At 34.2% G+C, this 19920-nt stretch overlaps 1 protein-coding gene across 4 annotated transcripts in view; it reads left to right on the forward strand.

Moving 5' to 3' along the window:
- The window catches only part of SCAF8 (SR-related CTD associated factor 8), a 155933-nt gene that overhangs the window by 36970 nt on the left and 99043 nt on the right, over positions 1-19920 (forward strand). For 2 of the 4 annotated variants that reach the window (XM_032185500.1, XM_032185501.1), the window contains exons 8-20: positions 1150-1229; positions 1643-1760; positions 4358-4492; positions 4629-4741; positions 5272-5465; positions 7160-7260; positions 8389-8502; positions 9073-9229; positions 10737-10867; positions 12325-12469; positions 12996-13076; positions 13695-13916; positions 14505-16218. In XM_032185500.1, the coding sequence (XP_032041391.1) occupies positions 1150-1229; positions 1643-1760; positions 4358-4492; positions 4629-4741; positions 5272-5465; positions 7160-7260; positions 8389-8502; positions 9073-9229; positions 10737-10867; positions 12325-12469; positions 12996-13076; positions 13695-13916; positions 14505-16204 (3291 nt within the window). In that variant the 3' untranslated portion in view covers positions 16205-16218. Of the gene's footprint in view, positions 1-1149; positions 1230-1642; positions 1761-4357; positions 4493-4628; positions 4742-5271; positions 5466-7159; positions 7261-8388; positions 8503-9072; positions 9230-10736; positions 10868-12324; positions 12470-12995; positions 13077-13694; positions 13917-14504; positions 16873-19920 lie in introns of those variants that run through there. The other 2 variants (XM_032185503.1, XM_032185502.1) reach the window with 2 other exon arrangements.

The raw sequence follows: 19920 nt of genomic DNA on the forward strand, positions 1-19920 counted from the left end.
TAATTGACAAGAAATAGAACATCCTGAAAACGAAGGGCTACTAAATCGTAACTGGTTACTTGAGATTTTTTTGCCTTGGTATTTCCAAATGCCTGGCCTATGTTCTCATACTCTTTTTTTTTTTTTTTTTTTTTTTTTTGTTTTTTTATTGTTATAAATGCGTGTTTGAGAAGAAGCTATTACTAGTACTGTAGTACAGTACTAGTATAGTAGTACAGTAGTAACTCTGCTTTTCAGAAGACTTCCAAGGTGTAAGGTTATGTGGACAAGGATTTGATAAAACTGCTGTATTGATACATATTTATAGAAAAAAACACACCACAATCTACGTGACTAATAAAATTTGTTGCATATCTTGTTCTTTAGTCTCATCTTCAAGAAAGTACAGTGATATTGAAATGCTTCTGAAATTCAGAAATTAAAAAAAACAACTTTGTTGTGGTTCAGCAGAACTATAACGTAGATATCTTTACAGATAAAACAGGAAGTTTATCCAAGTTTTTATTGTTCCTTATCAGATGCCTTTCTAGTTATCACTATGGAGGCTTCTTCCCCTTGCATAGTAAATGCTTACTTTGATTTTTGCACAGTCAGAAGTTGTTTTCAAGGAGCAATGCATTTGAAGGAATTCAGGTTGTCTAAATAACACGTGTATGAAAATACACTAATTCTTTGTGAAATAATCAAGCTGTAGGTCTTGTCTTGATGTAAGCAGAGCAGTTTGCAGCTCTGCCAAAGGAGCCAAATGAGTTTGTTGCTCTTGCCAGAGGATTGAATAGTTGGTTTCTTCATAGTAACTTCTTCTAATCAAAGGTACCATCACTTAAAATTTATCTTGTTATAAGTCTTCCTCCAGAATAGCTGTTATTTACTATGGAAAGAACATGTGGTTCTTGCTGTGGAACAGCAGACAGAGCTCAATAAGGCCACAGCCAAGACTTGGGGGTCAATGCATTCAAAAGTTTGGTAGCAATACTAGCATCACATTTAATTTACAAGTTAAGTTCTTTGCCGAGCTACTTTTTTTTTTTTTTTTAGTTGAGAAATAAGAGCTTTTTTTTTTTTTTTTTTTTTTTTTTCAAACTAAGTATACATAAAATATATATCTTTTAAGGAGTACTCGGTAACACTTACTTTGCTTTTTCCTAGAAGCTGATGGACAGGTTTGACTTCGGGGAAGAACCTGAACAAAATGAAGAGCCTAAAAAGGAAACTCCTACTTCCCAATTGTAAGATCAAGCTATGTTTAGTGGGAAAAAAAAATTAAAAAAAAAATTGTTAGGCACTAATTAAATACTAATATTAAATAGAAAGTAAGGTGTTGCTTCTCTCAGAGCATAAGTAGACCAAAACAACAGAAAAGACAATACTCTGAATTACTGAGATGTATACATTTTTAAACATTTTATATAAATGTGTGTGCCTGAACTTTTGACAACTTTATCCTGAAGGTAACACATACTTTGCTTTGTTAGTTATATAAATGTTAGTAATGTGGTAATGATGATAACAGAAGGTGACATTAACTACATTGTCTTCATTATTCTACATTTTTGACTAAACTTGAAATTCAGTTGTGAAAACCTCTTTACCCACTGTTTAAGAGGAAAAAAATGTTTGTTTTTTTAATCTTTCGTTTTAGGCCTTTAGTACCAGAATCTGTGAACAACTCGCTTTTTCACCAGCTAGCTGAACAGCTACAGCAACAAAATTTAGAACATCTGCGACAACAGCTTTTGGAGCAACAGCAGCCTCAAAAGGTAAGAACTCCATCTTGTGGTTGTTATCTGCCAGAAGCTAGCAGAGTAAGTGGAATAAGCAGGATAAAGTGTGTAAAGTGAAAAATAAGTAGAACCAAATGTGTGGGATCTAAATCTTGCTTCTGTTAGAAAAAAAGTATCCTTAAGCTCAGTTATAGGCTGACTGTGCGTTGGTCGTTCAGATCTTTTTGTGGGGAAAGTAAACCTCTTTTTCCACTGATCCTGAAGGAGGAAGTGGGCCCTGAAGTGAATATGCTACTACCTGTGAAGGCAGAGCAGTGTACAAGCTGCTGCTATAGAACCTACAAGAGGACAGAATTGTAGATTGCACTTTAACTTAAATTTTCCCTTTTCAAGTCTTAGATTTTGACTAATAAATGCCTCATTCTACTGAAGAATTTGAGCTAAAGAGTAGAGCCATATATTTCCTATGAAGTTCTTAATTAAGAACTGATGCTCGAAACATTACAAAATGGATTCTTAACTGTGTGAATTGGGTCTCCTCTACAGTGAAGTAAATTGATTTATTTCTTCTGAGGTTAATCCTCTGTTTTGAGCTGCTCTTCTCCCATGCTGATGCATTAGAAAATGAAAAGTTTATTATATCTTAATACTGGCCAGGTATGAAGTGGATTTTCTGAAGGGTATTTGGATGAAGTTTCACAGTAAATCAGAAATTTCTAGATTGAAAGAAAATCACCACAAACTTAATGTACATCTGTTGGGGATTTTAGTTTTTTTTTCACCTGTGCAAAGATGCAGTCACTCAATTAAGAACATCAATGTGAATTTTAAATTTGTAACTGAGTTTTTAATTGTTTAGAAAAATAGTAATCAAGTTTTTACTATAAGCTATTTTCTTATTCTAGTGTTTTATTTTACTATGTTTTATTTTTATATCTCTATATCTAATAACTGAGAAAGTTTGTAGAATAGCTACAGACTAAATAGCTTTTGGTATAGATGCATAATCTACCAATTTTTGGCTTTAAATTCTATATAAATTGTTGTATAGGAATATAACTTTGAAGGGTGCCTCTGTTTCAGGAGTTTTTGATATGATTTATCTAAAAATAGCTATGTAATTTGACAACAAAAATGCTACCTACCTTATTGTAAAATAGTTTATCTCAAAAAAAAAAAAAAAAAAAAGACAATTAGACGTTACGTTTCATTTATGAAATTAACTTACATTAAATGTATGGGTAGAGTGCTCATATGACTCGCCACTTATTATGTGATCTTCTACTTGAAATGATTTTCCAGAAGTTGTTTCCCTTCAGGTCCACTCAGCTTCTTGGCTAGTTGCTATGGAGAAGAAGTTTCATTTTCACCTTGATAGCAGCTAAAAGGCACAATTTTTCTACTGGAACTCCTCAGTAATGACTGCAGCGTTTTATGAGGAAGATTTTCTTTAATCCCATGTTTAAGCATCAGTGAAAAGATTAAGGGAAAGAGGAAAAAAGATAAAATGCAAAACAAAATTATTAAGCATCTAATTAGGAGCAAAGGGAGAGGAGGAGAGGATAGAAGACAGAAGAATCAACAACTGATGTAGGAACTAATATCAAGACATAGAAATTATTGAAGAATAATTAAAGAAAATGAGGTGAAACAGATGTTAGAAGACAAATGCTTTAAATGAATTGTAGCAATTTTATTATTTTTGGCAAATTCTCATTATAAGGTGCTTAAGAATACGATGGCACAGCAGAAGAGTATATATGCCATATATGGCATTCTCCTAGCAGATAGAATACCTAACATTTGTCGAAGTGAAAATGTAATGAGAATCACTGAAATATGTTTATATTGGCTTATGTTATTTATCTGAATTGTCCAGATTGCATTTCTGAATATTTTCATTACGTTTTCTGTATTTCTTGCATGTCTTTCATATCATACAGATACTAATTCCAAATCTGTGATTTCAAATAGTGTACCGGCCATTATGGATTTTTGGGGCAGTGGGATAGTAATTCAACAACACATTCAATATTTTACATTTTAAAATTATGAATTTAATTTTGGTGTTTTTCAAACTGTCTGGTTAGAACTCTTGTAACTGACATGCTCACATAAATGACGCAACACCCTCCTTTATCTTGTAGTACTTACTGTCTTGAATCACATGCTTTAAGAAAGTTTGGATCTAAATGTAAATGTTTTAACTAGTTGAATTGGTATTACAAATATTTTCATTGTATTAATAACAAAATAGAATGTTTCAGTGTCACTGTACATAAAGGCTGCCTTCACTATTGTTTTAACCTGTGAGTTTTATTTTTAAGCTAACTAAATTAAGCAACAAATAGTGTACTTTCTTTCTTTTGATTCAGCAAATAGATAGCATTATTTTTATATAGTCAGGGATGTTACTTATTGCAGATGACAAAAAAGGAATTGGAATGGTGTGACATCTAGTTCAGCTTGTTTTCTCAGTTAGATAATTGTTCTATATTAAAGGAAAGTGTGAAAATAAGAGAAACTTTTTTTTCAGAAATAGTTGAACAATTGTTTCATCTAATCTAAATTTTGACATAGTTTACAATTTGAATTATGAGGCCTTTTATGATCTATAATTATTTGTTATTTAGGCAAGCCCTAATGAGGAAAATCAAGAAGGAAATTTTGGTTCAGAGCATTCTGCATCACCATCACAAGGGAGCAGTCAACAACAGTTTTTAGAAGCAGAAACAAATGTAGATGATTCAATGGATATTCAGCAACAGGTAAAACTATTTTCAATGTAATTACAGAAGGAAACACGTATTAAGTTGATTGCAAATGAGCAAAATCAATGCATACTTTCATATATATTGTGAGTATATATATTAAATGTTTATGGACTTCTATGTCTGACCGTAGGACATGGATATAGATGAAGTACAGGACGTTGCTGAAGAAGAGATTTTTGAACAAGAAGAAAAGAAATCAACTGTTCGTTCAAGATCAAGATCTCGTTCAAGATCTCGTTCAAGGTGTTGTAATGAACTTGTATTAAGAAAATCAAGGTTTTTTTTGGAACAGAGTTGCTATTTGTGATTGTCATTCTGTTTTGTATTTTCCAAGGTTGTCGAAGTAGTTTTGGTAATGAACAGAAAGTGTTCATTTAGTATTTGTGCACTAGATGAAGATTTTCTGTATAGAACCTTGTTTTGTATATCTATAGACTAAGTTAAAGTTTGTAAGACCTGCTGAAGTAACAAAAATATCCAGTTAACACTAATCAGTTGGACAGGTTTTTGGTGTCAGAAAAATAGATACTGATGTGGAACTCTTTGAGTGTTGTTTGTTTTGTTTTGGCAAGTGTGTTTTTTGTTTTGGCTTGGTTTGTTGTTATTTTTGTTGTTGTTGTTTAAAGCCCAGGGTATATATCCTATTCCTCACACTAATGGCAGTTTGAGTAAATATAAATGAAATATGTATATGAAGCTTTAAAGCCTGTAGTTAAAAGAAAACTAAAAAACTATTTTTAAACCTCAGCATACTGAAATTAAGTATTTTGTAGATCACCAAGAAAACGAAGGTCTAGATCACGATCTGGTTCTCGTAAGCGTAAACACAGAAAACGTTCACGCTCAAGATCAAGAGAAAGGAAGAGAAAGTCATCTCGATCATATTCCAGTGAGAGAAGGGCTAGAGAAAGGGAAAAAGAACGTCAGAAGAAAGGATTGCCTCCTATACGGTCAAAAACACTAAGCGGTAAGTAGCAGCTACTTTGTATTTTAATAATGTAGCATTAAAAGGGAAAAGGCCTTATATTTTATTGAAAGAACAGTATTCATCTGAAGTACTGTTACAAAAACAGTAAACAAATTATTTTTTGTAAGTTTGAGTTCTGGTGTTTCTTACAACTTATGCAGATACATCATCTCATCTTAGAGGAAAGTAAGTATCATACTGTTCCACTGATAGTTTTATTCTTTCTGTTACATTGATGCCTTTAGTTCTGAACAAAGAGTAGTAAGAGCTTGTCCCTAAGTTAAAATATACTCTTTTATGGTTCATTTTAAAATGAGCAGTACTTGATCTGAAAATTGTTACACCAATAAGAGATTTAAGTATGTGATGCACACTTTGGACAGCTTGCTGGATACTTTAAATAGAATCCAGTAATGTTAAAGTGCTTTTTAAACAGTTTTTCACAAGCACATAGAACCAAAACAGGTGGAAATATGAAACATAAATATTTTGCCGTCAGAATAAAGGCCATAATGGTTATATCTTAAAAAGAGTATCCAAAAGCCAACTGAATTTCAGGTACTGCAGTGTGCTGCTCTGCACAGAGAATTTGCACTAAAAAGAGGATAGCAGGAAGAACAACTTCCTCCACACAGTTCCTTAAATCAAGCTGCTTAAATCAAAAAATATTTTGATACAGTAGCAGTATATCCCATTGCTGCTGTTTTCGGGACCTTAGATTCATGGGATGCATACATTGCACTTAATTTATTTTTGTAACAAACCTGTGTTCCTGAATTTAACTTGACTTAGATGGTTTATGAACAGTCTCTGATGTAGTTTTGCATTGGTCTTGTGTTTTTAAAACTCTATCATTTGTGTGATAAGATAAGCAGTTCAGAAATCATTTTTCTAAAAGAAAGGGTGCTCTGGTCTCTAATATTTTACATCATTCCAAGGTGACTTTAAACTCAGGACTTCACTGCAGTTTAGATGTATTTTTTTTTCTTCTCTGGCTTTTCACATTAAGAGTAGCAAATCAGTTTTATGATGAAGATTTTTCCCAGCAGTCCACAAAGCAGGGAACTACATGTATAATCAGAGTGGATGGGAGCTGGAAGATAGGGATGCAAACCTGGAGAACACCAGCTGTACCTGAGGTCCTATGACATAACCCAGCTCATGTAGAAAGGAGATATTAAGGAGCACAACTGAGGTGTGGAAATTTGAGAGAGAAAAAATGTACCTGACAAACACTTCATTTCTGTTAAGCGACTCAAGATATGCAGCCACTTTTATCACTTGCTGAGTTCTGAAGAATTGTTTCCTAGACCTTAACATGAGAAATAAAATTACTTTCAGGACATGTCAAAATAAGTGAGGATTAAGTTTTGTCTAAGAGAAACCTAAAGGCTAGTCATTCTTAGTTTTACTGTTTACTACTGTCAGTTGAAAATCTATTAATCCTACAGGCATAGTTCTATGGAAAACTGCTATTACAGTTTACCATAGCTAATAACTGATAGTATTTTAGTTTTTCATCATTTTAATGTTTTAAAATTTCTGGTAGTTTACTTAATCTCTATATAAAAAGTTATAGATTTACTCATCTTGCTTTTGATCCATGATTTCTGTGCCTATTATATCCATGCTATAAGTTATTTCATAAGCAAACATTTTAGTACTTAATATGATGTGAATGTTTCTCTTGACAGTTTGCAGTACTACTCTTTGGGTAGGTCAAGTAGACAAGAAGGCTACGCAGCAAGATTTGACTAACTTGTTTGAAGAATTTGGACAGATAGAATCTATTAATGTAAGTGAGCATGTTATCATCCACTTTCAAAGATTTTAAACTTAAACAGACTTAATGCTTCTGGGTTCCTTTTAGCATCATAAGCTTTATTTAGGAGACTATTTTTTATCACTGTTTAAAAACTGTGGTTATAATATTTGCTTGTTGGTGGTTTCTATGTACTGGGTTTGAAACACTAAACACAGTACACTTCATGGTAAAATAGATTTTCCCTGGCAATAACTATAGTGGAACAATTTAAGCATTTTTTTAAACCCAGGTCTTAACTGATACGGTTATGCTTTTTTCTCATTTCTGTGAGGTGGCATAGGGGTAGAGATTATTTTTCCTTACAGTAATGGACACCGCTGGACATGGTGTCCACATTGCTTTATGTAACTAGGATAATATAGCTAGTTATCCTATATATTTGGAAATATCTATCCTATCTAAACATCCTATATTTATCCAATATATTATAATCTTAAACATTTTTATAACATCTGCATTAAAATTGACCTTCTTAAGTATTATTGTTCTTTGTTACCATGTACTCACAAAACAACATAAAAGCACATTGGTATTTTATTACTTCTGACTAAAACTAAATTAAGTAGTTGTCATATGTGGGTTGAAAATTTTCAAAGATTGTAAGTCACATCATACTTTTACTTCCTAAATTAAACATTAAAGCTAGTGGAAATGAAACTTCAAGAATGAGGACTCTACCCTCCAAAAATGCAGGACACTTTTAATCATTAGGTTTTGCCTCTGCAAAAGGTTGTTGCTCAGCTCACAGTGAATTTGGAACTTAATAAGAGGCAGTGACCTGCTTTTCTGAAGTTACCATAAAATAGCTTGCAGTTCTTGCCTGCTACATATTGTTTGAATCTCTTGTGACGTTTTTAGCACCCATTCTTCAGCTTGCTGTTGCCTCTTGAAAATGTTATAACTGATGTACCCTGCCAATTTCACTCTTAGGTTTTGCTGATGCTCAGAATTATTAATTATTACAGTGATGGTTATTTACAGTGTGAGTCTTTTCTTTTTTTCTTTTTTTAGCATTAGTATTCACTTCATGTAGACATGTAAACTGAAGCACTGGTTTTCCTGCTTTTCAAGACCATTGATTTTTTTTTTCTTCCGTAGATGATTCCCCCAAGGGGTTGTGCTTACGTCTGCATGGTTCATAGACAAGATGCATATCGTGCTCTTCAGAAACTTAGTTCTGGGTCCTATAAAATTGGATCTAAAATTATTAAGGTAAATTAATCTTAATCTGAGGATGCGATCCACTTCAAATATGGTACAGTTTTAAAATGGTGATATGTCAATTAACAGCTATTCATTCAAATAACCAGTATGCTGAAGAATAATGAATCAATAAGGTGTATATTGTATTCTTTCCTCTCTGTAAAACACAGGTTTTAACAGGTAATATAGAAGATAGTAACGTGAAATTTTGACTTGATACTTAGGAAATATTAGGAAAGCATTTTCTATATATTCTAGTGATAAGAGTACTGTAAACAACTGAAGTCCTGTACCTCACCATGTGGATCTCTTACTATTAAAACTGCTAGTATTAAAGTATGTGATTAGATGCTGTGTTTTTTCTACTTTGATGCTTTACCATAAGTCCTTGTATTACTGTATTCTTAATTTCCTCCATATACATATGTTAGCATTAATGTTGAATAAATATGAATAAATATGAGCCTTCTGATGTAAATAATTTTCCACATGCCTGTTGTTGCAGAGGCCAAGTAAATGTCTTACCAGTTGCCAAATAATACGATTTGATGAGGTTATCTGTTTCGGTTGTATTTTCAGATTGCCTGGGCTTTGAATAAAGGTGTGAAAACAGAGTACAAGCAATTCTGGGATGTGGATCTGGGAGTTTCGTATATTCCTTGGGAGAAAGTAAAATTGGATGATTTGGAGGGATTTGCTGAAGGTGGAATGATTGACCAGGAGACAGTAAATACAGGTATGGACATGAACAGTGATTCCCATAGTTAGAAAATGTGTTTATTTCCTGGTAATTGTAAATATTCAGAAAGTTTATTGTTTTAGGTAATAAACACTCTTCTTTGATTTACATTAATATTACTAGCTATGTGTTTGCAATACAGAATCAGAGAGTGGTTTGGGTTCCTAATAACTAATCTAAACCTATACTTTTTAGTTTAAAGCCATTAATCCTTGTCCTATCACCTGACAAAGAGTCCCTCCCCAGTCTTTTCCATAGGCCCCTGTTGGGTACTGGAAGGCCGCAATGAGGTCTCCCTGGAGCCTTCTGTTCTTCAGGCTGAGCAACCTCAACTCCCTCATCCTGTTTTCACAGGACAGGTGCTCCAGTCCATCGATTATCTTTGTGCCCTCCTCTGGACTTCTTCTAATATGTCCGTATAAATGTCACTGAAATCTAGATTGTCTTTGTAGATGAGTAATTAATTAGTTATCATGACCATTTGTCAGTGGTTGAATTTAAACAAGATAATAACGGTTAACATTTTTAAAAACAGTTCTGAATTTGCTGTGTACTCATTTCCAAGTATGTAATTTGTATAAAAATTATGTTTTGGTAGTGATTGTGAAATACCTTATAGTGATTTCTGATTCAGGTATAAAACTTAAGTTACAGTTGGAACTTGTCTAAACAGCCACAGCTTAGCCGAACCTTAAGGTATTTCCTCCATTAAAGTCAAAGAGGTGAGAAAGCAAGTAGTGTTAGACCATATATTGAAACCCAGCTAACTGAGAGGTTTGTTAGGTATGTAAAAGATTCATGGGTACTGTAGTTTCTTGAAATGGATCTAGCACCAAAATGATGAGACAGCACTAAAATAAGCAGTAGATTAAGACAGTTTTAAAATAGAGACAATAATTTTTCAGGTAAAAATGCATTCAAAATGCTTTGAATAAAAATTTAATGTAAATGACAGAAGAATTAAAACATGCAACATTACTGAAACACAGTCACTATTTTATACTTGAAAATTAAACCTTTTTTTTTCCTGGTATTGTTGGGAGTGAGTTTGAGGAGGTAGTAGAAGGAAGGAATTGTGTTTTGGTGTGTTTTTTTTTCCATGTGAGGGTCTGTCATTTTACAGCATACAAATGATACTATAGATATGTTGACAACAGCAATTTTTAGAAAACTAGAACATACTTTATATTACAAATTACTAACAAAATGTAGAAAAAACTTGGCAAGTTTTAAAACTTCAGTTTGTATACTGGCACAATTAAATATTGTATATCATGTGATTAGAGATATTTTACATTCTTTAAAATGTATAATAATATGTAAATAATTGTATTTGCTGTTTTCACAGTAAACTTGGGGCTAATTTGTCTAAATAGATACCAGATTAAAAATTACAGATTAATATGGAAAAGGACATTTTGGTATGAAAACAACAACAACAAGCAGATTAGTTATCTCCTTATATTAAAAACACACCTTTTTTTTTTTTTGTTTGTTTGTTAAGAATGGGAAACAGCCAGGAACTCAGAACCTTCTAAAGAAACTACTCAAACTACGCAGACTACTACAGTTGATAAGAGCACAGTTATCACAACACAGACAGAAGCTTACACACAGCCAGTCACTATGCTGCAGGTTTGTATTAAAGTTAGAGTTTGCAGAAATTCTGCACAACCGGAGGGGTAAGTTTTTATTCAGTACAGATCAACTTTAATGCTAAATTAAAGTACTTAAAACAAAAATACTTAAAACCCCATGTTCGTATGTGTTTCTCTTTATTCTAGAAAAGAATCAGTTGCCCTGGCTGAGCAAAATCCTTAATTTTATGCACAGTATATCTCAAACTTGAGTACCATCTCAAATAAAGGCTTAAATGTTAAATTTCTTCTCTGCCTGTCTACTTTTCCTCATATGAGGTTTGACTATGAGGTTAATTATTTTCCCATTAGTTTTAGGCAGGATTTTGTGGGAACAATCTTGTATTTAAAAGAGTCGATTATTCAAAGTAGTAGGTTGTTGCAGTTCTGATATACACAGTAATTCATGAGAGTCTTTAAATCTCTGCTCTATTTTCTTTCATCTGCTAAAACAGATTATTTTTATTAACAGCTATTAAGGTATTGTAGAAGACTGGAAGAATACAGTGTAATTCTCCTTTATTATACTACATGCTGCATGTTTATCAAGTATAAATTGAAGTGCCTTTTGTCAAACTCCTTAAATCCTTTTTATTATGACCATATGAAATTGTAAAATGAGAAGCAGGTGCTTAACACAAAAAATTGTATTATCATTTTTTCTCTCTCTTGACATGTATAGATGTTTCCTGTATTTGAGTTGATATAAGATTACTACAAAAGCTAATGTTTTTGCATTTCCTTGCATTGAAGTTTGAGCTTGAATTCTTTTTACTTTCACAAAAATTATCTTTTTTTTATTTCATCTTTCTGCTTGCATACACTGTGATCTGTATACATTTAAATACACACACACATATATACATATGTGTATATATACTGATGTTTTTCTGCTGCTTGTTAATTGTAATTCTGCTGCACTGTAGCAAAACACATAGCTCAAAGAGAAGCTTAAAAAATACTAAATTTCCAGGATTTCATTGGGATTATTAGCCTGGTAATCACATACACTAAACTCTCAGTGTTCTAATACTGTTCTAAAATATGCAAATATTTCTAATAAGAAAGGAGTCACTGTTTATGTGCTCTCAAATTGCCACACTGTCTACATTTTCCCTCTTTTTCTGTCTTTCCCTTTCTGTATTCCCCTTGCTACTCTACCTAAATTTTAATTCTTCAGTTAATATAATGGTTAACCATGTATTTATTTTCTGTTCCTTTCAGAATAAAGAAAAGATAGCATAGGATTTTTTCCAGTGTCGTTACTTGTCTGTAGTGCACGTACTATTCTAGAATGCAATCTAATATTTCAGGGTGTTCAGAATGTATGTTCGAAGACTTCAGTACATTTGATGTTTAACATAAATTGCAGTCAAGTCAGTGGATAAAATTGTAATGCCACTGAATACTCTAAGTATTGAAGTTGCTTGTTTCTTTTCTTTCCATGAAAAAAAGATTCCAGTAGCTCCAGCTGTGCCTGCTGTTAGCTTAGTTCCACCTGCGTTTCCTGTCACAATGTCTGTCCCTCCTCCTGGTTATAGCGCAATTCCTCCTCCACCCTTCTTGCGAGCAAGTTTCAACCCTTCACAGCCACCTCCAGGTAAGTTCGTAAAATTTGAGAATGTAATAAGTATATTCAGCCCATGTTGCTGTCTATGTGTATTTTGCTTTGTTTCCATCACCTTCTTGTTACTGCTTTAGCTGACCTTTGGATCTCTAATTTCAGCCCAATATGAAATTTCTTATGCCTAACTTAATATTATTCTTTTTTTTTTTTTTTGTGGAGAATATTAATTAAAGCTGATTTTTTGTTGTTGGTGATTTATTTGAGTCTTTGGGTAAAAATCAAAATGAAAAAAATCTTAAGATTTATCTCCTTTCTTTGTAAAATTTTGAAAATTTTAATTTTCTTCCTTGGATATTGCTGACAAAAGTAAAGATTCACATGCAGGTCTTTTACTGTAAGAATGAATTATTTTTGAAAACAGCAACCACTGTCATCCCTTTGCATACATTTGTTGTTTGCTAGTTTTCAGTGATGCACCTTCTCAGGATAAATAAAGTAAACAGTGTTTTAATGAAAAATTGTATTTCTCTTTCTAATGATTTGTCATTTTTCCATATAGGTTTTATGCCTCCCCCAGTACCTCCTGTTGTCCCACCTCCTGTTGTCCCACCTCCTGTTGTCCCACCGGTTGTTCCAACACGTAAGTTTGGTTATTCTAGTGGCTGTCATATGTTATTAAAAGCTTAATTGTTTGATATACTACTTTTCATTCAAACAAAAGCATGTTAATCCTGTCTAATGGACAATAGTAACATATAGGTTATTGCATAGCTGTTTTAAGCAGGTATTGAGAGAAAATTTTACAGAGCTTTTCAAGTTGACTGAAAAATGGTAGTTACTGTGGAGTAACTGAAAAAAATCACGACAAATGAATTATTTGTTATTTGCATACATAGTTTAATACTAGAACTTGGCTATAACATATATTTGTAATTTAGGCTATCTAGAGTTAATAGCTGAATAATTTATAATAATTTATTTTTGCTTAGCCTTTTAACTGTTATCAATTTAACATTTAAAAGGCTCTGTTAAAGAGTAACGATTGCTTAAGTTGTTTGCAGTTTGTGGCCTCTACAAAAAAAAAAGTAAATGTTAGAGTGGTGATTGAGGATAAAAAAATTGTTATCAAAACCATCATTATTCCCATGGTAATTGAAGTAATTTCACTTATTTTGATTTTTCATCTTGACATCTGCCAAGCTAAACTTAAAGGCTGAAAATATGATTACTCTGATACACTTCTGTTATTTCCCTGCAGCTCTAGTACAGCCTCCATTACCAATTACACAAGAGACGATGAAGGATGTTCCTTTTAGTAGCCTCGTTTTACCAGTTGGCACAGTTACAAGCAACCTAGCTACTCCAACGTTGTCTGCTGGAAGTGTTTTTAATCCTCTGCCAATCAGCAAACCAGAATCAGATGAAAAGGGATCACATCTTACAGACCTTCAGATTTCTTCCAGTGAAAACAATAGAGCTGGTAAGAAATATGTTTATTGTCTGATGTTTTTACATACAATAAATATCAAAATGCCTGTGAGGTTTTGTTTTTTTTTGCAGATCCTTGTCTATTGCATTAATTAATAGAGTAGGAAGTTATAGACTGGAGGAGTGATGGAAATCACCTCTGTCATCACCTCATCATTGATTTTTAGCAGCTCATGCTCAGGAATCTCTTCTTTGTAGACTTGAGAAATAAAGCTGAGCCTTTAGAAAGTGTGTTCTTTCTATGTAAGTGGCAATGGAAAGAAGAAGGAGGGGGTAGAATACAGAAGGTATAAACTGTATCAAAGATTTTAATACTTCTCTTGCATAAATGGGGTGATGGTTGTGGAGTTTGTCAATTTTAAGCTGCTGTGCGTTCTTTACTACTTAGAGATGTTCATTTCCATGGCTTAATGTCTATCACCAACATGATTAAAGTGATCTACGTTCATTACAGAAAATGAGACACTGCAGAGATTAACTCTGTGTTAATTGAATAATGTATTAAGCTGCATTTTGTTTTGAATGCCATGTGATGCATTGGCATTTTCTGTTAACTGTTCTTCTTGTTGCTGCTTTTTAGTGCAAAGTGATGTCTCAAGTAGCTCTGGACTTGTTGGAGGAGTGCAGCCACCCAGTGTTTCAAGCAGTTCTGGGCTTACTGGAGAAGGCCAGCCACCTAGTGTCTCAAGTAGCTCTGGACTTGCAGGAGGAGTACAGCCACCCATTGTCTCAAGCACCTCTGGACTTGTAGGAGGAGTGCAACCACCAACTGTTTCAAGCAGTTCTGGTCTTGCAGGAGGAGTGCAGCTACCCACTGTCTCCAGTAGCTCTTCCCTTGCAGGAGGAGTTCCGCCAACTAGTGTCTCAAGTAGCTCTGGACTTATGGCTGGAGTGCAACCACCAAATGTCTCAAGTAGCTCAGGGCTTCTAGCTGGAGTGCATCCACCCAGCATCTCAAGTAGCCCTGGCCTTCTACCAGGAATGCAGCCACCCAATGTCTCAAGCAGCTCAGGAGTTCTGGCAGGAGTGCAGCCACCGAGTGTCTCAAACAACTCTGGTCTTCTCATAATGCCACCACCCAATGTTTCGAGTAGTTCTGGACTTATGGGAGTGCCACCACCAAATATTTCAAGCAGTTCTGGACTTCTGGCAATGCAGCATCCAGCTGGTGTTCAAAATATGCCTCATTTAAACATAAGTAATCAAAGGATGCCAGGAATGCCTCTCATAGATATCCGTCCAGGCCTGATGCCCCACTCACCTGGACCAAGGTTTCCATTAATGCAGCCAGGAGTGCCACCACAGCGTAGTATTCCTCCTCCAGCAATCCTTGATCCAGCTCTTCACCCACCACCTCGAGGTCCTTTTCCTCCAGGAGATCTTTTTAATCAAACAGAAAGACCTTTTGGAGCACCAGGAAGACAAAATATTGATAGCATTTCTAATCCAGAGAAAAGACTACCACTTGGAGGGGATAACATACAGCAGGAAGGAGACAGAGATTATCGTTTTCCTCCAGTAGAAAATCGAGATAATCTTAATAGACCATCCCCAGTGGATGTCAGAGATCCTGTTGGACGACCACCAATTGATCCAAGAGAGGGTGTAGGAAGGCCTCCAGTAGATGGAAGAGAACATTTTGCAAGACCACATATAGACATGAGAGAAAATTTTGGAAGACCAGGTATAGATAATATTGGCCGAAGAGAGCATTTTGCTTTCAATTCAGACAAGCACTGGGGACAGAGAGGAGATTATGATGAAAGAGAGCATCATGCCTTCCCTATTTATGGTGGCCCTAAAGGCTTCCATGAAGACAGAGAGAGATTTCGGCATGTAAACTATAGATTTGATAGTAGAAGTGGTCCCAATTGGAATAGAGGATTTGAACCAGATGCTCACAGAGATTTTGATGACCGCAGAAGACCCTGGGAAAGACAGAGGGATAGGGATGACAGAGATTTTAACTTTTGCAGAGAAATTAACGGGAACAGGTTTGGAAGAGACAGAATGTCAAACAACTGGATCCCCCCTCCACATCCACGGGTTTTTGAATATTTTGATGGGGCTGCTCCCCAACGCAAAGCTGATAATATGCCCCAGGTAAACGGTGAAAATACAGAGACAGAAAGTCAGCCACCAACTGCACAGGTGCAGGACGAACCAGAACTTTATGAAAAACTGACCTCTTCAGTCGAGATAAACAAAGAGAAGAGTGACACAGAAGCTGATATAGAAAGTGAACCAGTGGTAGAAAGCACAGAAACTGAGGGGACATAATCATCACTCAGTAGGTAAAAGATACCTTTTGTAAAGTTGTCATCTCTCTGTAATAGATAAATGGCTGACTGGACCTTAGTAGTTCACTTTTGTCTGCCAGAATTAAGTTAATCTGATGTTCATGTTCATCTTTCGCTTAAATAACTGTACAACTGACTTGTATAGAACACTGTTCTTAATTTGAACATGGTAGGTAAACATTTTTTTTTATTTCTCTGGTAAAACATAAACTTGCCCCCACTTGCTTTTAATTTCACAAAGATAAAATAACAGCTTGTCAAACAAAGACTTCCTATGGAAGACAATGGAATTTTTTTAGATACTACCCTTAGGTTGGCTATCGAAATTGTTATACTTGAAAACAGGTGCTGGTGTATCTTGTCCGTGTTTTTAGGCTGCTGCAGAATTTTAAAGTATAGACAAAGCTGTGATATTTTATGTTCCTACAATTCGGCAGAAAAAAAGAAATGGCCCATGTTACTTAAGGAGCATAACACAGAGATTAAAAGTGGTTTTGTAAAATCTACACTATAGTCTCTGTTTTCTCTAAAGTAAGTGTTTGTGACTTGTTCCTCGTACTGCAGTGGGTTTAAAAAAAATGAAAAAGTACATTTTAATGTTGGGTGCATTTTGTTTTTAGATGCCAATAAAGCATATTTGTTTGATAACAGTGTTCTAGGTATTGTATTTTTTTAAATCCTGCAAGCTATAAAAACTTGGAATCAGCTATGATATGTGCTTAGTTAGTTGTTGCAAAAGGTTTATATTACTTTTGTAAGACCAATGCAACAGCTGTAATGTGCAAGAAAGAAGCATATGGTTTTTACATTGAAAATCATGCAGTCATTAGTTTATGTATATGACATATGTATGTAAATATTTGTGTAAACTGTTTGTAGATACCACTCTTTCTGTGCGTGTCTGTGTATGTGCACACACTCACAGAATATTGTAGACAGTTCAATAAAATTGAAATGAAATTAGGTTATAAAAATTTGCCTTTCACCTTCTTTAGGTAGTAAGATAACCTTATTTCACTGCAATACTGTCATGCTTTTATTTACCTTCTTATGCTAATCGCTGTATGAAGTTCTTACTACTTATAGAAGGTGGAACATGATACACTGTAAGAATATACAGTAGGATTTTAGCTTTCTTTTTTAAAATGCAGATACACATGAAGCCAAAACTTAAATATTTGCATTGTCTTATTTTGTAACATATTTAGTATTCTGGATATATTCTGGATAGGTAGTGGTAGTGTTTAAGTACTTTGTGGTTATTTGTTTTTAGTGACTCAAAGTCCAGAAGTGTTGCACGAAAAGTAAAAAGCTGTCATTGGTCTAAAAAAACCTACATGTTTTTTAACAGAAATAAGGGGGACTTTGTGCTTTGGTGGCTTAATACTGAAGTAGAACCTCTTGTTAAATTGGCGAGATGAATTGGCTGCCTTGGTAAATTAGTAGCACTATTCTCTCTTGTTTCATATACTTTGCTGCTTGTGTCATTTAAGTTGGTGGTGGATGATTTGGTCATGTAAGATTTTCAATTTATTCTACTCAAGTGAGTTCCACCAACTTCTTTCAAAATAACATTTGTTAAGACTTTGTCTGAAAGCATTTCACTCAGTTTTGAGAAAGTTGTTTTTGTCTTGCATAATAGGATCAAGGATTAGATTCTGTTACATGAATGGCCCTTGATAGAAGAAACACTTTTTAGCACAGATTAGAGTTTTGATCTTTCCTGATAAAGAGTAAACATCCAAGTTTTAATTTCCCTTCCTGCTCTCCCAAAGGGACAAAAGTATGAGAATGTCACATGAGTGTAAAGCATAAGCACGCCTTTGAAAGTAGACTCAAGTTATGCATGTGTTTGTTGCCCTCTTCCTCCGGGATGTGGGTTATTTTTTTCATGCTGTGTCATGGTTCAGTTTTTTCAATAATAGGGACTTCTATTCTGGATAGGAAATAAACTGTCAGTTTAAGGAAGGTAGCCCTTTGAAAGTGGACATGAATGATTCTTTATCTACTGTGCAAGTACTAGTCATTAGGTTGTAGTGTGGTGTGCATTAAAGAATTATTGCTTTGTAAAAGACCTTGCTCATGCGTTTATTACCAGAATGTGTCCCAGGAGTTGAGATGAACAGTATTTAAGGTAAAAAGTACCTTCATGCGCAGGCTTTGTGGCTCAAGCTGTTTGGAGCTGCACAACCTACTACTAGTATTCTGGTTGGGTAGATATGGTTCTGGAAGTCCAAAAATACAAAACTAGTTGTAAGGGTACTTTCTGAATATAAGGGATTTTCTTTATTTTGTTTTAATACATGCAGACTGAAAATACTTCAGTCATAAACCATGTAAATACCCAGAATCAAACACATATTGGCAGTAGCTTTTATTTTCAGATGTAATGTTAAATGTTTGTTGTTTTTTTTTTTGTTTTTTGTTTTTTTTTTAACAAAAAGTTAGTCTGTTTTCTAAATGGGGACCTGAAGTATGCTAAATTACTTGTAGTATCATGGTGTAGGTAAATTACTTGGTGAGAAAGGTTAAATAAATCATTTGGTAGTGATATAAAACAATGTATTATTTAATGAATTCATCTTTGTTAATATCTTTCAAGCATTAATAAATTGGCTACTGTACATATGTGTTATACCATCGATTTCTAACAGCTTTTTTTTTTTTTTTGTAGAATAAAAATTTATCGTACAGTCTTCAGTTGCATCGTGTTCAGAGCTAGAACTGTTCCATGTCTTGTTTTACTACTTCGGGGTGCGGACAAATATTTCCAAAAGAACAAGAAGGGACATACTACTTACAAACATAGTGTGGTTTCTTTATCTTGCCAGTGGAAATGTTCTTAATCTTTTTAAGTTTTAGTGAAGACTTTCATTTCCCACTGTAGATTAAACCATCGTAAGCCAACACTTGCACTGAAAGGAGCTGTAGTAATATCCAGATCAAGTCTTGATGTGGTTCGCAGTAGTGACACATACTTTTTTGCTGGCACAATGGAAATGGGACATAGAGAAGACAGGGGCCTGACATTTGGGTAGCAGTTCTCATTTATGCCGTTTTTTAAAGCTTTTTCTGATGATAAAAGCTGTCAATTTTAGCAACTGAAAAAGCTGATCCATAGTGCTTTGTATTTTTACACAAGTAACATATTTTGAAAAATACTTCAGGTAGATTTGCAGACAACACAAACAATATACTAAGGCATGCATGTTACTTGAAAACCTTATGCATTAGTAAGTTGCTTGATACATTTATTACCCTCCTAGGCAGCATGTGATTCTGATCTCTTACTGTACCGTACGTGAGCAGAATGTTGTTATATCAAGAAGATTACAAAGATAAAATATAGCCTTTATTTGCTATAATGACGTGATCTCTTTGCTGAAGATTTTTTCTTTTACAAATTGGTACACTTTTGTTTTTATACATGGTGCTTCGCATTGTTACTACAAACTCAAGAGAACAGATTGTTAGATTTCTTTGCTCACCACTCCTCAAGCCATATCAGTGATTTAAATGGCTTTATTTATGAAATTACTCTGCATAAGGCAAGACAGGAATACCGGAATCAAGCCTGTAGTGTTGAATGAATAGTCATGTAATAAACGTTGTTGGAAAATTATCAAATAAATCGTCTGTAGAAGGTATTGGTAAAATAAGCCACTATTGCAGAGGCTTCTTAAAATGTAGTATTGG

The sequence above is a fragment of the Aythya fuligula genome, chromosome 3, assembly GCF_009819795.1.
Source record: "Aythya fuligula isolate bAytFul2 chromosome 3, bAytFul2.pri, whole genome shotgun sequence".
In the NCBI taxonomy this organism is placed as follows: domain Eukaryota; kingdom Metazoa; phylum Chordata; class Aves; order Anseriformes; family Anatidae; genus Aythya; species Aythya fuligula.